Genomic DNA, 18,214 nt, shown 5'->3' with positions numbered 1-18,214 from the left:
AGGACATTACAGTTCTAACTCTATGAATCCCAACAGGGTAACCACAAAGAGATCCACACCTAGACACAGCCATCAGAAACTGCTGGAAACCAAAGGGAAAGTTTCCAAAACAGCAAGAGAAGAACAATGCATCTCGTATCAAAGAACGACAGTGTAATTGGTTGACTACTCAACAGAAACAGAAAGCCATCACCACTGACAGGAGATACACACGGTGCTGAAAGAAAAAACTGTCAACCGAGGGGTTTTGTATCCAGCAAAACCGTACTTCAGAAACAAGGGCAAGATAAAGGCATTCCCTGATTTACAACAATAACAAAAAACAAACAAACAAACAAAACAAAACAAAAAACATTGAAATAGTGCTAGCAGACCTGCCCTACAAGAAATACTACAAGTCACACTGGCAACCTCCACGGACTCAAGCTCCTACTGAAACGAGTGTTCCTAGACATTGTATTGGGATGCACGGTGTGTGTGTGTGTGTGTGTGTGTGTGTGTGTGTGTGTGTGTGAAGGGGGGGTGGTGTACAATTTTTAATAGGATGTGCTAGTGCCCCCATTTAGGGCACTCTGAAGGGGTGCAGCACAGAAGGCAATGGCCAGGGGGAAGAGGATAAGACATGGGATGATTGTGTTTGGATTAGAAAGACATAGCAAAATTCAAGGCTACGTCATTGTCAAATAGGAGTATTTTCTACAGCAAACAATCCAGTTCATGGGCTGTTTTCCTCCCCAGTCTTGGCGGGGATGATAGCAACCACTCAGGCTGGGCAGGAGGCTGCAGGGTCCTCGTCCCGCTCCGGGTTCCACAGGGACGTCTGGGAGCCATTGCTGGGTTCAATCCTAATTTCCACCACAGTTACGTCTCTCCTTTCTGAGTCCTTTCCAAGAAAAAGAGAGAAACCAGTCCTGCCAGTGTGGCTCAGCAGTTGAGCATTGACCCATGAACCACAAGGTCAGGGCACATGGCCGGGTTGCAGGCCCCATCCCCAGTGGGGACCGAGCAGGAAGCAGCCGATCAATAATTCTCTCTCATCACTGATATTTCTCTCTCCCTCTCCCTATCTCTGAAGTCAATAATATAATATAATATTATATATATATATATATATATATATATATATATATATATATATATATATTTTTTTTTTTTTTTAAGACAGAAACTAGTATGTGAGTACTAAGTACCAAGCAAGTTTCTGTTTCCTTGAACCCCAGAGCTACCCTGTGAGGTTTGTCATTCCTGTTTTACAGACCAGGAAACTCTGAGATTCGACAACTTGCCCCAAACCGTACAGCTAGAAAGACATGAGGCTGGAGCCAGCTGTCAGTGCGACAGCAAAGCCCACTCCCTTCCCTGTCCACCAGGCAGCTTCCGGGAAAGCCGTTCTGGATCATTTGCGAAGCCATCTGATCCCACTCCGATAACCAGCTGCCCTAGCGCCGAGGCGGGCTGGACCCCACGTTTTATTGAGAGGGACTTTGGCCAGCACCTCATCCGTCCCGGAGGGCGGTTCTGGTGTCTCAGCCTGTGACTCAGCAAGCCTCGGCCCACAGAGCCGCCTCCCCGGCTCTAACCCCGAGCGCTGGCCTAGATCAGCCGCTCTCACCGGGTGGGGCTCAGGACCCTGCACACACTTAAAGATGGCTGCGGGCCCAAAGAGCTTTTGCTTATGTAAGTTATACCTATCAACAGTTGCCATTTAAAAAAATCAAAACTGATTTTTTAACAGAGAGGAAGGGAAAGGAATAGAGAGAAACATCGATGAGAGAGGTACAATGACCTTGACCAGAATTGAACCTGGGACCCTTCATTCTGCAGGTCAATACCCTTTTGAATAAGTTTTCCAAAACAAAGGGAAATTCAGTGAGATCAGTGGCATTTTTGACAATTTTGCAAATCTAATGAATGTCGGCTTCACGCAGCTTACGTAGGCTGGGCTCCCACACCTGCCTCCACATTTAACCTCTTCCCGATCACGGAGTCTCTGGGGAACCCTGTGCACTTGTGAGGGAACGGGAAGGAGAAAGGCAGAGATGAATGAAAACTGGAAACAACTTTGGGACCTTCAGAGGGGTTCCAGACCACCCTTGGAGAACTGTTTTAAAAGGTGGCACATAGGCACCCAAATCAGAACCACTCCATGGGCCTACTGACACCCGAGGGGCCTGCTAACGTGTGCGTCGCCTGCTTGTCCCAGACTTGAGTTCGCATTGGACGCGTTTCCTGGCACACTGGAGCTGGGGCCTGTCTGGGAGAGTTAGGTTCCTGCCGGCCTGGTTCACCTGAGCCTGGGCACTGGCACCTGTCGTGGCAGAGCTGGGCTTAAGACCAGGAACCAGGGCAGTGATGAAGCTGCCTCCTCTCGCTGGTTTGCCTGGCTGACCTGCTCTTACCTGCTCACCATCTTATGTTCACTCCTCTCCCCGCTCCGAGAAGCGCGCAGGGCAACCAGGCGCCTTGTATATACCTTTAAAAATAATTTCTGGGTATGCTCACAGCTCTCCATTTCTGCATCCAGTAAAAATCTTCATTCAAGCAGAATGAAGAAAAGGACCCAAAATAAGGGGACCGCTCCCCCCCCTCCCCGCCCCCCTTCCAGGAGGAAGTTCAGCCCTCTCATTGGCCCCACTTGACTGTCCGTTCAGTGAGTCAACGGCAGTCCAAGATCCCAAATCAGGACATGGGGGGAGGGGTTATAAAAAAGAAAAGAAGTGTGAGGCGTGGCTGGTACCAAACAGGCAAATGTGGAAGCAACACAAGGGAAGGAACAAGCTTATGTAAAGAATCTCCAGTGAAGAAGATCGAACGTAAAATATTTACAAGGTAATGTAGATTGTGGTATCATCGTAAAATCTCAGAGTAATATTCCATTATTGTATTAAAAAATGTTGTTACTGTGTTTAACCCCCTGACTTCCAACAGGACAAAACTGCTATCGTGGTGACATTTGCTAACATGTACGTGTTAAAACCTGTATTACACAGCAGCCTGTGCGTTGGTGTGATGGAAACAGCACCACCTGCACGGGTTACTCCAGTCAGTCACCACTGGGCCCTTCACCAGCCCTGAACTAACTGTGTGGCTTCTGCAATTAAACATCCGTTGAGCGCTCTTGTGCAAGCACCTGTCAGGCGATAGAAAGAAAAACAAAACCCTGAAAAGTACTGGTGGAGCCAAGCCTCCTTCCCAAGCCTGAAGTTGGGGGCCTTAGGTTCCGGGCTGGGGTCAAGGTGCCTGGCACCGGGGACTAGTCAGAGGGCCTGCGGGACGTGGTCTTCACAATGCCCTGGGCTGGCGGCTCGCCTCCCCTGGCCTCTGGTTCAGGGACCTGGCCCCTCACCCCCACCGAGCACGTCCCCGCAGGCTCTGCGCACCTGCAAAAGGGGCTGCGGGCAGGACCAGCCTTTCCGGGCACCCATGTCACTGGCTCAAAAGCCCAGTTAGTGAGACCTCGGTCCCTGCCCGGAGGTGAGCGGTAGGAAGCATGAGCGATGGGAGGAAGGAGCGATGGACATCCGGGCAACAGGCGTCCAAGTGCCTGGGACACTGGAAAGCGCGGCCCAACCTGACCCACCATCCTGCACGCAGGCTCTGCTGTTGTCTACCGCGGGCGGCTCCGCGCAGCCCCTCCACCTGCCCTGTCCCCGCACCCTCACCCCGGCCCGCGCCCAGCCCCCGACACCCCTTCCGCCCCCCGCCCTGCGGACACACCCAGCCCTCTGCCCTGCGGGGCGCACCCAGGGCGCCATCGACGCGCTCGGCGCTCTCCCAGTCTGCCCGGGAGTGGGCGTGGCCGCCGCCTCAGGTGGTGTAACAGGCGCCTGCGAGGGCCAATGGCGTGTCTAAATAGCCCCGCCCCTTCCTTCCGATTGGCCAGTTCCGGAAGCCGCGCCGTGGCCTCGGGAGGCCGCCCCGGCGGAGCTCACTCGGTCGCCGGAGCCGCTCGTCCCCGCTCTCCCCGCCTCTCCGCCGCCGGGCCCGCGCCGCCATGGCTCAGTGAGTGACGGGCCGCGGGCCGGGGAGCGGGCCGGGAGCCGCTCGGCGGGCGGAGCCGCCCCGACGTCCCGGGGGTCGCCTGAGGCCGGCCTCGTGGCGCCCGGAGCCCAGGCCGCCGGGGTCCCAGCCCCTCCGGCGGGGGCCCCGAACTCCCGGGCCCGCCCCGCAGCAGCCTTTCCCTGGGACCCGGCGCTCCGCTCCTGGGCATGGCGCGGGCGCGGGAGGGTCCCCGATGCTGGAAGAGGGGGCGGAGGCGGGCAGGCATGGCCGAGGGGGCCCGGGGCCCGACCGGAGGGAGCGAGGGGCTGGCGGCCCGCGGCTCTGCTCGCGGGGCTCTTCCCTCTGGGCGGCGGGGCCCTGGGCGGCCTTACAGACTGACGGGCTCACGTGCTGGCACCCTCCTCCGTGCCCCTTTGGGGATCTCCCGTTGGGCGATCTCCGGGGACCGAGGCCCCCCGCCGAGCCGAGTGGGCGTGGTGGCCTGGCTTCCTGGCCGGTTGCGCGCCGGGTTCTAAAGTGCAAAAGGGAGTTCCTTGGGGGACAGCGGAGCTGAGATCTCGGGGTCCCGGAGTCGGAGTGGGTTGAGTGGAGCTGACACGTTTTTCTCGTTCCTTCCCCTGGCCTTTCAGAGCGGACATTGCACTGATCGGACTGGCCGTCATGGGCCAGAACCTCATTCTGAACATGAACGACCACGGCTTTGTGGTAAGCCACTCCTCCTGTAGGTTCTGGGTGTGCATTAGCCTGAGCCCTGGGGACCTGCCGATGGCAAAGGCCCCCTGGAAGTCGGTGCCTGTCTCTCCTCCTGTCCGCTCTGTGGCTGACGGGGCACCGCTTTCCATGGGGGTGTGGGAGGGCCAGTTCCTAGTCCCTGAGGAAGAAGCGTCCTGCGCAATGATTCCGTCAGTTCTGTAAGGTTTGCAACCCGGATAATCCTGCCAGTGTCTCAGGGAGGAGAAACCCTGCTGGCTGTGCAGAGCTCTAACTTTGGCACCTAAGGAGGTCGGGATAGTGAAAAGTTCAGGTGCAAATATTAAACGGACTTAGACACAGGATTATCAGTGACCAAAACTGTCCGTCTGGAAGTCTGGAACCAGCTCGCTCTTAGATTTGCATTCTAACCAGCTAGACCAGTGGTCGGCAAACTCATTAGTCAACAGAGCCAAATATCAACAGTACAATGATTGAAATTTCTTTTGAGAGCCAATTTTTAAAAAAATATATATTTTATTGATTTTTTACAGAGAGGAAGGGAGAGAGATAGAGAGCTAGAAATGTCGATAAGAGAGAAACATCCACCAGCTGCCTCTTGCACACCCCCTACCGGGGATGTGCCCACAACCAATGTACTACATGCCCCTGACCGGAATCTAACCCGGGACCTTTCAGTCCTCAGACCGACGCTCTACCAATGAGCCAAACCGGTTTCAGCAAGAGAGCCAAATTTTTTAAACTTATACTTCTTCTAACGTCACTTCTTCAAAATAGCCTTGCTCAGGCTGTTGGTATTTTGTGGAAGAGCCACACTCAAGGGGCCAAAGAGCTGCATATGGCTCAAGAGCCACAGTTTGCCGACCACGGAGCTAGACTCTAGCCTGAGATGCCACGAGTGGTTGACTTTTACTTGTACAGGGTGTGGCAAAAGTAGGTTTACAGCTGTGAGTGCACCAAACACAGTGTGTTCTTGTGTTATTATTTTGTTAATTACCGTATTACTTTCCATAGGAAGAACTGTAAACCTACTTTTGCCACACCCGTATTCAGGTCTCTGCCGTTCCATCCACTGAGATGAACTTGGGCGAGGAAAGGCAAGGCGGGGCCTCAGCTCCCCAGAGCCGCGGGCTGAAGAGAGATTTCGGGGTCACCTGGTCCCCGCTCTGAACACAGGCCTTGCCCGCCCTCGGTCTCCTCATCAGCCTTTTGTGCCCTCAGGTGTGTGCGTTTAACAGGACGGTCTCCAAGGTGGATGACTTCCTGGCCAAAGAGGCGAAGGGAACCAAGGTGATCGGCGCGCACTCCCTGGAGGAGATGGTGTCCAAGCTGAAGAAGCCGCGGCGGGTCCTGCTGCTGGTGAAGGCCGGCCTGGCCGTGGACGACTTCATCGAGAAACTGGTGAGGCCAGCCTCTCACTCTCTCCTTTAGCGGCTTCACGTTTTACTTAGAGATCCCCACCCCCACCCCCGTTCAGGTTCTGACTACGAGCTGCTCAGTTCTGACAAATGATTGCTTAAACGTCTCTGTGTTGGTTAGCTTGATTGGCACTAAGTATGTAAAATTCTGAGGACGAGAGACAGTGGATAAAACTCATCGACAAGAGTGGAAGCCATGCAGCCAGGAGCCGCTTAACGCAGGGGCACGTTCTGAGAAATGCGATGTTAGGCAGTCGCATCCTTGTGCAAACATGACAGTGCGCTTCCACAGACCGAGCTGGGCAGTCCACCACACGGCAGTGCTGGGAGCCAGCCTTGTGCTCCGAGATCCAGGCCTGGAGAGCACGTTACCACACCAAACGGCACGAGGTTAAACCAAGCACAAGAGACCAGGCTGCCATCCAAAGACAGGAGGGGTCTGAGGCTGCTGGTGTAACAGCATACTCTTTTTACAGCAAACATTTTAATAAGTAGAAAGAGTAAACTATAAAATAATGATAGTGTGGTGCAATAAGTATACATACCAGTAACATAGTCACTCATCATTATCAAATATGTACTGTACACATAATTGCATGTGCTGTACTACTTTTATACGGCCGCAGCCCACACCTGTTTACACCAGCTTCAGCACAAACACGTGAGTAACGAGTTGTGTATGAGTCGGGACGGCTACGACATCACCAGGAGTTTTCCACTCCGTCATCGTTTTATGGGACCACCGTAATGATGTGGAGTGGAAGCGGTCCGTCTGACCCAAGTGGCGGTGTGCAGTGCGGGCTGTGGTGATGGCGCTGGGCTCTGTCTTTGATATTCAAAAACACTTAGTTTTGATTGTGTATTATGAATGTTTAGTGCTATTCACCAAGAAGCCCTAGTGTCCACATTTAGAACTAGATTTTATGTTTCTAAGTTGTTGTATGATTTAATATAAGTGACAGGAGACCCCCTGGGGTCCTAGGAACTGCACCTTGGTTCTTATTTTTGTAGCAAACGGTTGGCTCTAGAAAGTGTATCCTTTTTGGAGGAAAACAGATTGCATCTGCCTGATGGGGCGGGAGGCAGGCCTCAGCTCTGGCTCTGGTCCCTGGTCCTCCCCCGAGGAGGTGGGTGTGGGTGTCAGATACGCCTGGTTCCTTAACCTGATGCCTCATGGGGGCTTCCTCCACCCGCCCCCAGGGCTGGGAAGTGGGCATTCCTGTGGGTGGTCATCACCGTCTGTGTCATGCTGGCTGGTCCCCCCGAAGGACGGACGGCCACTGCCTCCTGGAGCCGGTGGCAGAGGAGCTGACGGGGCACCAGCAGCTCTTGCTCGCAGCCCTGTCTCAGCTGTTTGTGGGACCCCCCAGGGCCCCTTCCTTCAGCCCCCCTCTGGGAAAAGAGCACCCTGTACTATCGGGGATTTTCCTCCCACAATAAACGGAGACAGCCTCACTGCCAGTGCCCTGCAGGGCCTGCTTTTCCCTCAAAACTCCCGGATGAAGGGAAACTGGTGGAAGAATTCATTCAGATACTGAAAACCAGTTCTGCAGTTACAGCCCTGAGGAAGCCAAGGGAATTCTGGCAGGTTTGCTTGCCCTCTGCTTTTTTTTTCTTCTCTCTTTTAATATATTTTTATTGATTTCAGAGAGGAAGGGAGAGGGAGAGTTAGAAACATCAGTGATGAGAGAGAATCATCAATCTGCTGTCTCCTGCTCACCCCCCACTGGGGATTGAGGCCACAACCTGGGCATGTGCCCTTGACCTGAATCGAACCGGGGACCCTTCAGTCCACAGGCTCTATCCACTGAGCCAAATCGGCTAGGCTAGCCCTCAGCTTTTACCAGGCTCTAGCCAGAGGAGCGTTATTGAGAGTAAATAGTCATACTTTCAGGCTGGGAATTGGGGTACATCCTGGCGGGTTTGAGTTGGCTAAGGTGCCCTGCTGCTTTTGTCTTCCTGTCTGTGGTCCCCCTAACGCTGGCGCCTGGTTACAGGTCCCGCTGTTGGACCCTGGTGACATCATCATCGACGGGGGGAACTCCGAATACAGGGACACCACGGTAAGTACCCTCAGTGCAGCCGCCCAGGCCCGGGGCCTTCTGGGAAAGGTGCCAGCACTGCCCCCGCGGGCGGCTGTCCACCGGGTGCCGGCTCTGTGCATCGTCAGCATGTTTCTGCTCAGACGTGCTTGGTGGCAGAGGCTCTCCTCGGCCACACGTGCCACTCGATGCTGCTGCTCAGAAGCAGCCGGTCAGGGTTCACGGTTAGCGTCCCCCTCCCCCTCCTGCACGTGACGGTTTGCACGGAGCGAGGGCGAGGACCAGCGCCGATGCCGTGCAGGGGCAGTCCGCCCAGCCCCGGTCCTGCTTGCCCTAAACCAGCGCTTGACCGGTCTGATCCTGCCAGGATTTCCCAGGACGGTGAGCGTGTCGGGCTTGGTTCCCCCTTTGGGGAGAGGGTAGCTGTCCCCTTCCTTGGGTTTTCTTTTGATTCCCAAACCGAGGGGGTCGCCTTTCTCTGACGACCAGGTGATGCTCGGATCGGGGTGTCATTTCACGTCAGATGCTGGGTCTCCTTACCTGTCACCCTCCTCTCCCTCCTTGGGAGAACCTCACTCTAAGGAAGCGTAAGAAGTTGTTTTTCTCTCATCTAGAGGCGATGCCAACAGCTCAAGGCCAAGGGGATCCTGTTTGTGGGGAGCGGCGTCAGTGGCGGAGAGGACGGCGCCCGGCACGGCCCCTCACTCATGCCCGGAGGGAACAAAGCCGCCTGGTGAGTGCCCGGCCGCCTGGTGAGTGCCCGGCCGCCGGCCGCTTTCCGAACAGGGGGCTGGACGTGGGGCTGCGGAGCCCTGGCCCTCTGGGGACCGCGCTCGGCGCTGGGAGATGCTGCCAGTTGCTTGTGTACACATTCTGTTGCTTTGACAAAACGTGTGCACATTCCTCCTTTGCCCTTTTCTCCCCGTTATTCCCGCCAAGACTGACCGTGAGGTTCTAAGTAGCCTTAAAGGGCCAGAGGCTTTAAGGAAGCCGCTAGGTGGAATTCCTGTGCACTGTATGGATTTAGGGTCTGATCTGCCTCCTTAACTGATGGGCGCTCCTAAAATAACTTGATTTAATAATAGCGAGGGATGGAAAAATCTGCCGGGGCCTCTCTTGTCCCTGGGAATGGAGTGGGAGTGTTTTCTCTGACTTGGAAAAAACAGGTTTTACGCTGTTCACTGTGCTGGGTAGGAGAGGTAGGGGCGGCCACGAAGTGGGGGTCTCGGGACGGAAGAGAAGGGAGATTAAGACATGGGGTGGGGGCGCGAGCAGGAGAGCGCAGCCGGTGAAGCGGTGCGGTAACCAATTCTACGTGCCTTAGACCGGAATGTGCCTTAGTTTGTGTCCAGAGACCCCAGAGCTGTGCCGGGCACTAAGGGGAAGGCTTTCCGGGGAAGATGGGCTGTAAGTTCCAATCGGCTCAGGAAGTCGCAGGTTCTCTGTGTGAGATCTAGACGCGGAGGCTTCCTGCTTCTCAGAAGCTTGAACGCCCTTCTCTGGGCTCAGCGGCCATCGGGGTGCAGACAGGACAGCACACAGGACACCTGACAGCAGAGGCCCGGCGCAGGCTCACCCTCACGCTGGCGGGGGCAGAGGGGGCGCTTTTACCTCCAACGGGGAGCCATCAGTGAGGCCCGCGGTCCAGTGTCACTGCCTTCTCCTCTCACCCCGGGTGTTAATGTCCTCGCCTGTCACCTTGTGTCTTTACCAAACCCTTTGCCGGCCGCTGGTGAGCGGGACGGTGGGAAATGCGTCGGAATGGTGACTGGGAGGCGCGAGGAGCCCCGCTTTTCCTGGACGAAGGGTGACAGGCTCCTGGGAACACCGCGGGGTCCCTGTGCCCCTGACCCTCACAGGGTCTCCGGGCAGCCCCTGTGGCTGCAGCTCCAACCGGTTACCTGGAGCGCTGGCCACTCGGTTCCTTTCTCGGGGGCTCCCACCGCCCGGGGGGGGGGGGGGCGCACCTCGAGTGTTTAATGTGGGCCTCAGCCCCCCCCCAGCTGCTGACCCGCTCTCTCTCCACAGGCCCCACATCAAGACCATCTTCCAGGGCATCGCCGCCAAAGTGGGAACCGGAGAGCCCTGCTGTGATTGGGCAAGTGCGGGGGCGCCGGGGTCCCGGCGGCTGGCTTTGCGGGGGAAGCCCGGTCCTGAGCCGCTGGCACGGCCGATGCCTGAAGGCATGTCTGCTGCACGTGACCTTGTATCTGACATCCCTCTCCACTGGTTTAGGGCCGTTCATAACCTGAGGCTATAATACCAGCAGCACCCCCCCCTCCCCCCCCAAGTCACCCAGAGACGGTTCCTTAGAAAGGGCAGGAAGAAAGGGGGGAAGGAGATTTCTTAGCCATGTTTCGTCATGGCTGAGGAAGGGTGTCAAAATCAGAGGCGGGCTCGCCCTGTGGGTGTTCTGCGTTGTGCAGCAGCCGGCCTTCCACCCCAAGGGTGCACCCCCTCCCCTCCGGCTGCGCTCTGTGTCCCTTCCTGCGTGTCATGAGGAAACAGGAGGCCGGAGACCCCAGCTGTGGCTCTGGCTCCATCAGCGCCAGCTCCCTGTCCGCACCAGGCTCCGCCTCCTCCCCCGTCAATCACGGCCTGGCCTGGATGGTCTCAAGGTCTCTAGCTCCTCATCCCTTCCCTTTCATTTTATATCAGCACCATGTGAGCTATTTTATTATATTACATTTTTTATTTAGAAAATGCTTTTATTGACTTTTAGAGAGAAGAAGGGAGAGGGATAGAGAGAGACAGAAACATCGACGAGAGAGAAACATCATCAGTCGGCTGCCTCCTGCTCTCCCCACTGGGGATTGAGTCCTCAACCCGGGCATGTGCCTTGATCAGGAATCGAACTGGTGACCACTTGGCTCCTAGGTCGACACGCAACCACTGATCCCGCTGGCCCTGCATAGGTTATTGCATGTGCCTGAGGGTAGAGGCGGAACGAGTCTGAGGCCGGTGAGGAAGGAGGGAAGTCTGACCCCCGGGCCGGCCGTGCCGGTGACCTCAGCCAGGCACGGAACTGGTCCTCACAGAGTAGCCAGCGCGCATTGGACGTAACCGCGTTCTGCGTAGGAGCGGGAGAGCCAGGGCTGCGATTTGGAGTGTTGACTCGTTTTCTCCTTAGTGCGAAGGATTGGGAAGGAGCTTTCGTTCCTTGGCCCACAATACAAGTGCAGTGACAGTAACTGCATGGGACACAGAAGATCAGGAACAAAAAGCAGCACCTGCCCTCACGGATCTTCACTCCGTGGCTCAGCCTCAGGGTGTTGGCGGCGGGTGTGCACACCGGGCAGGGACTGCCCTTCTCTTTTGAAGTTACAGGAAGGATGGGGTGAAGCAAGGTGTTATCAGCCATGTTGCTTCACGGCCACAAAGTGTCCAAATGAGAGGGGGTGGCCAGCAGTGGAACCAGACGCGGAAGTCCTCCAAGCGGAGGCTGCTCGGTCACCCAGGCGCCTGGGCCCGGGGCAGGCCGCCCGGTGTGGCGATGGGTGCGTGCGACGGCAGAGTAAGCCGTTCAGCGTTTGACCCTGACCCTCCCTCCGTCTGGTTCCTTGCCCACTAAGCAGTTCCCGGTGATGGGGCTTCCCAGTAGCTTGTCTGCAGGGACAGTGTGGATGGGACTGTCACTGGTGACCACGGGGACCATAGTTGAAGTTCTCATTGTAAATCCATAGACGGGTTGTGATGTTACACCTCTTCCCAGCTTTGTTATAAAACCTGTCTTGTCAGCTGTGAGACCCCGGCAGGAGCACACGCCTGTGCTTATAGGCCGAGGGCCAGACCTGGGATCTATGGTGGTTTTCGCCTCTCAGCCGTTAGAACAGCTACAGTGCATGCACGTGTTTTTTAAAAGGACGTGATTCCATGGCCAAGTTGTAGCCTCCAGCTGTTAGGAGAGTGGTCACCTCAGGGGAAGGAGGACTGGGGGCCGGGGGTTGCTTTTCATGACATTGAGAAAGAACAGAAAGGCAGGCTAAAGAGCTCGAGGTGCTTTCAGTGAATTTGGGGATTTTGAAAACTCTTTAGAGGAATGAATTTGGAATCAGTCTACATTAGCATTGGACTGGATTGAAGCTTGCATTGAGTGGTTATATACTGCTTCTTATTTTAAACTAGAGGCCCGGTGCACAAAATGCGTGCACTGCGGGGGAGGGGTCCCTCAGTCCGGCCTGCACCCTCACAGTCTGGGAGCCCTCAGGGGGTGTCCGACTGACATTGGTGCTCCCCCTGGTGGTCAGTGTGTATCATAGCGGCCAGTCTTTCCGCTGTTCAGTCGCTTTGCATATTAGCCTTTTATGACGTAGGCTGCCATGAATATTTGCTCCCACTTGTTCTCTGTGAGGGGAGGGAGGTTTGTGAAGAGCTGGATGTGGGCTTTTCTGGTCTGTCCTCTGCCTCTGACGGCTGGTGCTTGGCCCCGCAGGTGGGAGATGAGGGAGCGGGCCACTTCGTGAAGATGGTGCACAACGGAATCGAGTACGGGGACATGCAGCTGATCTGCGAGGCCTACCACCTGATGAAGGACGTCCTGGGCATGGAGCACAGCGAGATGGCAGAGGTGCGTGCGCCACTCCGCCGGCAGCCAGTGTGCTCGTGCTCCTCGCCGGTCCTGGCTGGACTGATTGAAGGGCAGCCTGGGTTAAGGGCTATAAAACAAGGTGTTCTCCCTGAGCCAGAAGCTCTGCCGTTTCATGCCCGTCTCCCTGATCCTCCCGCTGTCCCAGGTGGGAGGTACATCTAATTTTTAAATTTGTGTCGCCCTCACTTACCTTGTTTCACAGACTTGGCCTTATTATTCTTTCCAAAACAATGTAACTTAGTTTCCATAGAAACAGTGCTCTTCTTTTCATACTTACATATTGGCTTACATATTAGTTAGAGTGTTCCTTCAGGATATGTGCTGAGTTCTCTGTACGCCAGGCGCTGAGCTGAGTGCTGGGGTGTGACAGTGAGAGAACCACACGGGTCCTGCCCTCTGCAGCTGGCAGGCAGGCAGCACGGTTAGCCACGGACCGGTAGACTAGCTCTGAGCGTGTGACAAGGAGAGGCAGGCCTCAGCGGCAGCCAGGGAAGGCTTCTGAGGTGACAGTACAGACACCGGAGTGAGAGGAGGGAGCACTCGCTCCGAGGGGAGGACCGGGTGAGCAGAACGTGGCATCACAGGTCAGCGCCCGCCTCAGTGGGAGCGCAGGCGTGGGGCCGCACCAGCCAAGCCGGAGCCTGTGAGCAGGTGGAGGGCCTCGGCCAGTACTGCCCGAGGGAAAGCATGACCCGCCAGGGAGCCTCCCGTCTGATCTTTTCTCTCACGTCTTGCACCAGGCGTTTGAGAAGTGGAATAAGACAGAGCTGGACTCCTTCCTGATTGAAATCACAGCCGACATCCTCAAGTTCCGAGACAGCGACGGCACTCACCTGCTGCCCAAGATCCGGGACAGCGCGGGGCAGAAGGGCACGGGGAAGTGGACCGCCATCTCGGCGCTGGAGTACGGCGTGCCCGTCACCCTCATCGGTACGTGCGCCTTCGCCGGGCCCTCGTCTCACCTGGTAACGCGATGGCCCTGGGGGCCTCGGTGCCAGCATCTGGCGTGTGAATGAAGGCCGGTCTGGATGGGGCGATCAGGAAGGCTTCTGAGGAGGGACGGGCACAGACACCTGGCGGACCGGCTGTCTTTCCTCCCTGCTCGCCACCTTCCTCTTGATTCCCCGGCTTTTCCCACTTGGTTACCACGCACCGTGTGGTGGTTAGACCCTCGGTTAAGGAGGAATGCAGGTTGCTTGGCTCCGCTCTGCATAGAAGGAAGAGGAGCCCTAACAGGTTTGGCTCAGTGGGTAGAGCGTCGGCCCGTGGACTGAAGGTCCCGGGATTTGATTCTGGTCAAGGGCATGCACCTTGGTTGCGAGCTTGGTCCCCCGTAGGGGGTGTGCAGGAGGCGGCTGAATGATGTTTCTAACTCTCTGTCCCTCTCCCTTCCTCTGTAAAAACAATGAAATGTATTAAAAAAGGAAGAGGAAGTTGGCTGCTTTTAGCTCCTCTGAGTGACACCAGAGGCGGGAACACTCAGAGGGCAGGAGCTGGGAGCTGTTCAGTGATGGCTGACTCAAACGTATGAGTGTTCGGTCTCAGAAGGAACCCTCCGCTGTAGAGACTGCACCTCCTGCAGTTGAAGGCAGGCGGGGCCCATCCCTGAGGGGGCCCGGTCCTCCGCCAGCCCTGGGCTCCCTGCAGGTGTCGCCACACTCGCCTTCTTGTGCCAGCTCTTACAAAGCTTCCTTCCGCCCACAAGCGCCAGCTCATCGTGCACTGCAGGGCAGTGGCGCGGACTCCTTCCGCTCACTGTACATAAGTTGTCCGTTGAGCAAGTTGTTTTTAGAAGGGCTGATGTTGGAAGCTTCTCAATGTCTTAATACTAAAATGCTATGTTGAAACGTTTCTCAGGCCAATGAAGTAGCATTGTGAAACGTTGGTGGTTACCATGGATACACCAAACTACAGGCATACCTCCTTTTACTGCACTTCAGATGTGTTTTTTTAATCCTCATCTGAGGATATGCTCATTGACCTTAGAGAGAAAGGAAGGGAGAGAGAGAAACATCCATTGGTTGCTTGCTATATGCGCCCTAACCACAACTCAAATATATGCCCTGACCGAGAATCGAACCTGCAACCTTTGGTGCACGGGACAACACTGCAAACAACCGCAACACTGGCCCGGGCAGAGGTTGCATTTTCACAAATGGACGGCAGAACCCTCCCCCAGCAAAAAGATTCCGCCTCACTTGATTGCAATGCTCGCCGCGTTGCGGTGGTCTGGGGTCTGAGGTCTGCCTGTGTAGGAATTAAAAAACGGAGTTTTTTGAAGGGTGAGTCTGAGAATTACTTCTTAAAGTCGTAGTTGTTTCAAATTGATGTTAGTTAGTACTTCAAAATAGTCTTTGGTGAGCATTTAAAAATTAAAGTCCTTGCCCCGACCGGTGTGGCTCAGTGGTAGAGCATTGACTATGAACCAGGAGGTCACAGTTCGATTCCTGGTCAGGGCACATGCCTGAGTTGTGGGCTTGATCCCCAGTGTGGGGTGTGTATGAGGCAGCCAATCAGTGATTCTCTCTCATCACTGATATTTCTCTCTCTCCTTCTCCCTCTCTCTGAAATCAATAAGTCCATGCCACTGAAATTGAAATTCTACTCATGGACCAATTCTCAGTAATTTTGAATAATAATGGTTTTACCTCTTTTTTCCTCCTGAAAGCACCCCTTTGAATTCCATGTTGGTCTTGGTGGTTGAAAACCTGTATTTTTGTTGGAAGATCCAGTTGGAGGTTTTGAAGAAATGGACTGTTGGGAGCTTTTAGTAAGAGTTCTTTCTGATCCAGCTGATATGGTGTGGCCTCAGGTTGAGGCTTCCGGCTCTTTACAGTTGAAACTCTTGCTCCCCCTCTGGGTCCTGTGTCCTCGGGTGGGGCGGGCGTGGTCAGACCCTGTGCCCTCCCCCCGCAGGAGAAGCAGTCTTTGCCCGGTGCCTGTCCTCCCTGAAGGACGAGCGGGTTCAGGCCAGCAAAAAGCTCAAGGGCCCTCAGAAGACCGAGTTCAGCGGGGATAAGGAGTCGTTTCTGGAGGACATTCGGAAGGTGGGCCTGTCCCTGGCAGTGGCTGTTTGTCCCTCGGGAGGCGGGTGTGGGAGAGGAGACTCACTGAGGCCACGGGGTGGAGGTGGGCTCAGTCCAGCTGGTCCTGGGGCCTGCGCTGCTCTGGGGAAGGCCAGCAGGAGGCTGCTTTGCTAATTGCAACTCTGATCTCCGTGTCCTCTAGGCCCTCTATGCCTCCAAGATCATCTCTTACGCTCAAGGCTTCATGCTGCTGAGACAGGCGGCCACCGAATTCGGCTGGACCCTCAACTACGGCGCCATCGCCCTGATGTGGAGGGGCGGCTGCATCATCCGCAGGTCCGTGGGGGTGGGACCCGGGCCGCCGGCGGAGAAGGGAGGTCTGGCTGTGAACGGCGTCCATGAAACCGGCACTTTGTCCCCTCGGGGCACTGGCCACAAGACCAGTGTAGATGGTCACGTCACTTTTCCTGGACCGCAGTTCTAACTAGGTTGTCCACACGATGCCTTTTCTTATATATGTTATATGTTTTTATTGATTTCAGAGAGGAAGGGAGAGGGAGAGAGAGAGAAACATCGATGATGAGAATCATTGATTGGCTGCCTCCTGCAGGCCCCCTACTGGGAATCGAGCCCACAACCTAGGCATTTGCCCTTGACAGGAATCAAACCGTGACCTCCTGGTTCATAGGTTGATGCTCAACCGCTGAGCCACGCCAGCCAGGCTACACTACGTTTTTTAAAATAGTTCTGTGAGCACCGTCCTGCCCTCTGGCCTTCCTCCTGGGACTTTGCTCTGTTTTCATGGAGCTGACAGCCAGCTCTCCGGCTGAGAAATGCCCCTTCGCACCCCTGCAGGGTGTGTGTCCGCCCCCAGCTTCCCTCCCCGCTCTGCCGGGCCCTCGGCTGCGCGGTTCAGACTCGGACCTCGATGGCCGTTCCTCCTCCTGCCTGCAGGCCTGGCACTGGGATTTCAGGTCATCGGAAATTAAAAGTGATTTTCTTCACTCAGAGAACATCAGGATAATGGGATTATCTGTTTGTTCTCTGAACTTTGCGGAATCAAACACTTAAGGGGAAAAGGAAGAAAAAAAAAAGATTCATTGACTCCATCTCTCGATTATTTCAGCGTCTTCCTGGGAAAGATAAAAGAGGCGTTTGACCGGCACCCGGGACTCCAGAACCTGCTGCTGGACGACTTCTTCCAGTCAGCCGTGGAGAGCTGCCAGGTGGGCCACGGGCGGCGGCGCGGGCGTTCCGTTCGGGGGCTTTGCTCTGGGCGTCAGTGACCTGTCCCTGGGCGCTGTGTCTCCCGTGCAGGACTCCTGGCGGCGGGCCATCAGCACGGGGGTCCAGGCGGGCATCCCCCTGCCCTGCTTCACCACCGCGCTGTCCTTCTACGACGGCTACAGGCACGACATGCTGCCGGCCAACCTGATCCAGGTGAGGCTGGGGGAGGGCAGCACCGCCGGCCGGGCCTGGGGGCCGGGCCTGGGGATTGGGACCTGGGGGCCGGGGCCTGGGGGTCGGGGCCTGCAGGCCGGGCCTGGGGGCCGGGCCTGGGGATTGGGACCTGGGGGCCGGGGCCTGGGGGTTGGGGCCTGCAGGCCGGGCCTGGGGGCCGGGGCCTGGGGCCGGGACCTGCGGGCCGGGGCTGCGTGTGGTCCTAACCAGCCTCGCTTCTCGTTCCAGGCTCAGCGGGATTACTTCGGGGCTCACACCTACGAACTCCTAGCCAGCCCGGGGAAGTTTATCCACACCAACTGGACCGGCCACGGCGGCAGCGTGTCCTCATCTTCATACAACGCCTAACCAGTCCCTTACCACCCGACTCCCCAGTCAGGCACATTCCATTCGCCTCAACACTGCTTCCGCTCCGATCTTTTAAAATAAAGTATCGTACGAGGCTCCTGAAAGCCAGCCCCGCTCCCTGTGGGTAGTTCTGTGGGAACAGCCGTGCCCCTGCCCCTGCCCCTGCCCCTGCCCTCTGGGCTGACGGGTTGTCACGTGCTCGGCCGGAGGAGCCAGCCCCTTGATGCCGTCACTGTCCACATGGTCCACGCGAGGCCGGAGTGTGCCCTGCCAGGTCACAGAAGGGAAGGGGCCTGTGGGGCCTGCTGGGACCTTTGTATCATGCAGCTGAGCTCCCTTCCCCCCTTAATAAAGCTCTTCTTTCTCTAACTCTGTGCCGTACAGTAAGGTCTGGGGCCACTGCCTGATGTTTGAATCCAGTTTGTTTTCTTCTAACTTTGTCTCCTCTTTGTTTTTTGTTGTTGTTGTTTGTTTTTGTTTTAAATATATTTTATTGGGAGGAGGAATCCAAGATGGCTGCTCGGGTAGGCAACTAGCCGCAGCCGCACACAACAATTTTAATAAAATACAACTAAAATATAAAATGGACATTACCCAGAACTACAGGAAAGTCGACTG

At 56.0% G+C, this 18,214-nt stretch overlaps 1 protein-coding gene across 3 annotated transcripts; it reads left to right on the top strand.

The window, feature by feature from the left end:
- Positions 1-3,870: 3,870 nt before the first annotated feature.
- PGD (phosphogluconate dehydrogenase) lies at positions 3,871-17,965 on the top strand. Of its 3 annotated transcripts, none has more exons than XM_084875341.1 (13): positions 3,871-4,002; positions 4,632-4,707; positions 5,935-6,114; positions 8,129-8,194; positions 8,788-8,906; positions 10,202-10,271; positions 12,606-12,740; positions 13,502-13,691; positions 15,678-15,808; positions 15,990-16,123; positions 16,914-17,013; positions 17,105-17,227; positions 17,477-17,965. In XM_084875341.1, the coding sequence occupies exons 1-13, from the start codon at positions 3,995-3,997 to the stop codon at positions 17,594-17,596; spliced, it is 1,452 nt and encodes a 483-aa protein (XP_084731467.1). In that variant the 5' UTR covers positions 3,871-3,994; the 3' UTR covers positions 17,597-17,965. The 3 variants fall into 3 exon arrangements, with proteins under 3 accessions (XP_084731467.1, XP_084731468.1, XP_084731469.1); XM_084875342.1 differs by having other exon boundaries at positions 3,921-4,002; positions 10,202-10,356; XM_084875343.1 differs by lacking the exons at positions 3,871-4,002; positions 4,632-4,707; positions 5,935-6,114; ... (1 more) ...; positions 8,788-8,906; positions 10,202-10,271 and adding an exon at positions 11,571-11,670.
- The last annotated feature ends 249 nt before the right edge of the window (positions 17,966-18,214 follow it).

The sequence above is a fragment of the Pipistrellus hanaki genome (genome assembly GCF_964339955.1).
Source record: "Pipistrellus hanaki genome assembly, chromosome: 2".
In the NCBI taxonomy this organism is placed as follows: Eukaryota; Metazoa; Chordata; class Mammalia; order Chiroptera; family Vespertilionidae; genus Pipistrellus; species Pipistrellus hanaki.
This window is presented reverse-complemented; position numbering and strand designations above follow the sequence as displayed.

What these genes read in the sequence shown, in the direction of transcription:
- PGD (XM_084875341.1), top strand. An exon ending in TGAACGACCACGGCTTTGTG is followed by an intron (nt 4,708 to 5,934) that starts GTAAGCCACTCC and finishes TTGTGCCCTCAG; the next exon opens with GTGTGTGCGTTTAACAGGAC. An exon ending in GGCGGCTGCATCATCCGCAG is followed by an intron (nt 16,124 to 16,913) that starts GTCCGTGGGGGT and finishes CGATTATTTCAG; the next exon opens with CGTCTTCCTGGGAAAGATAA.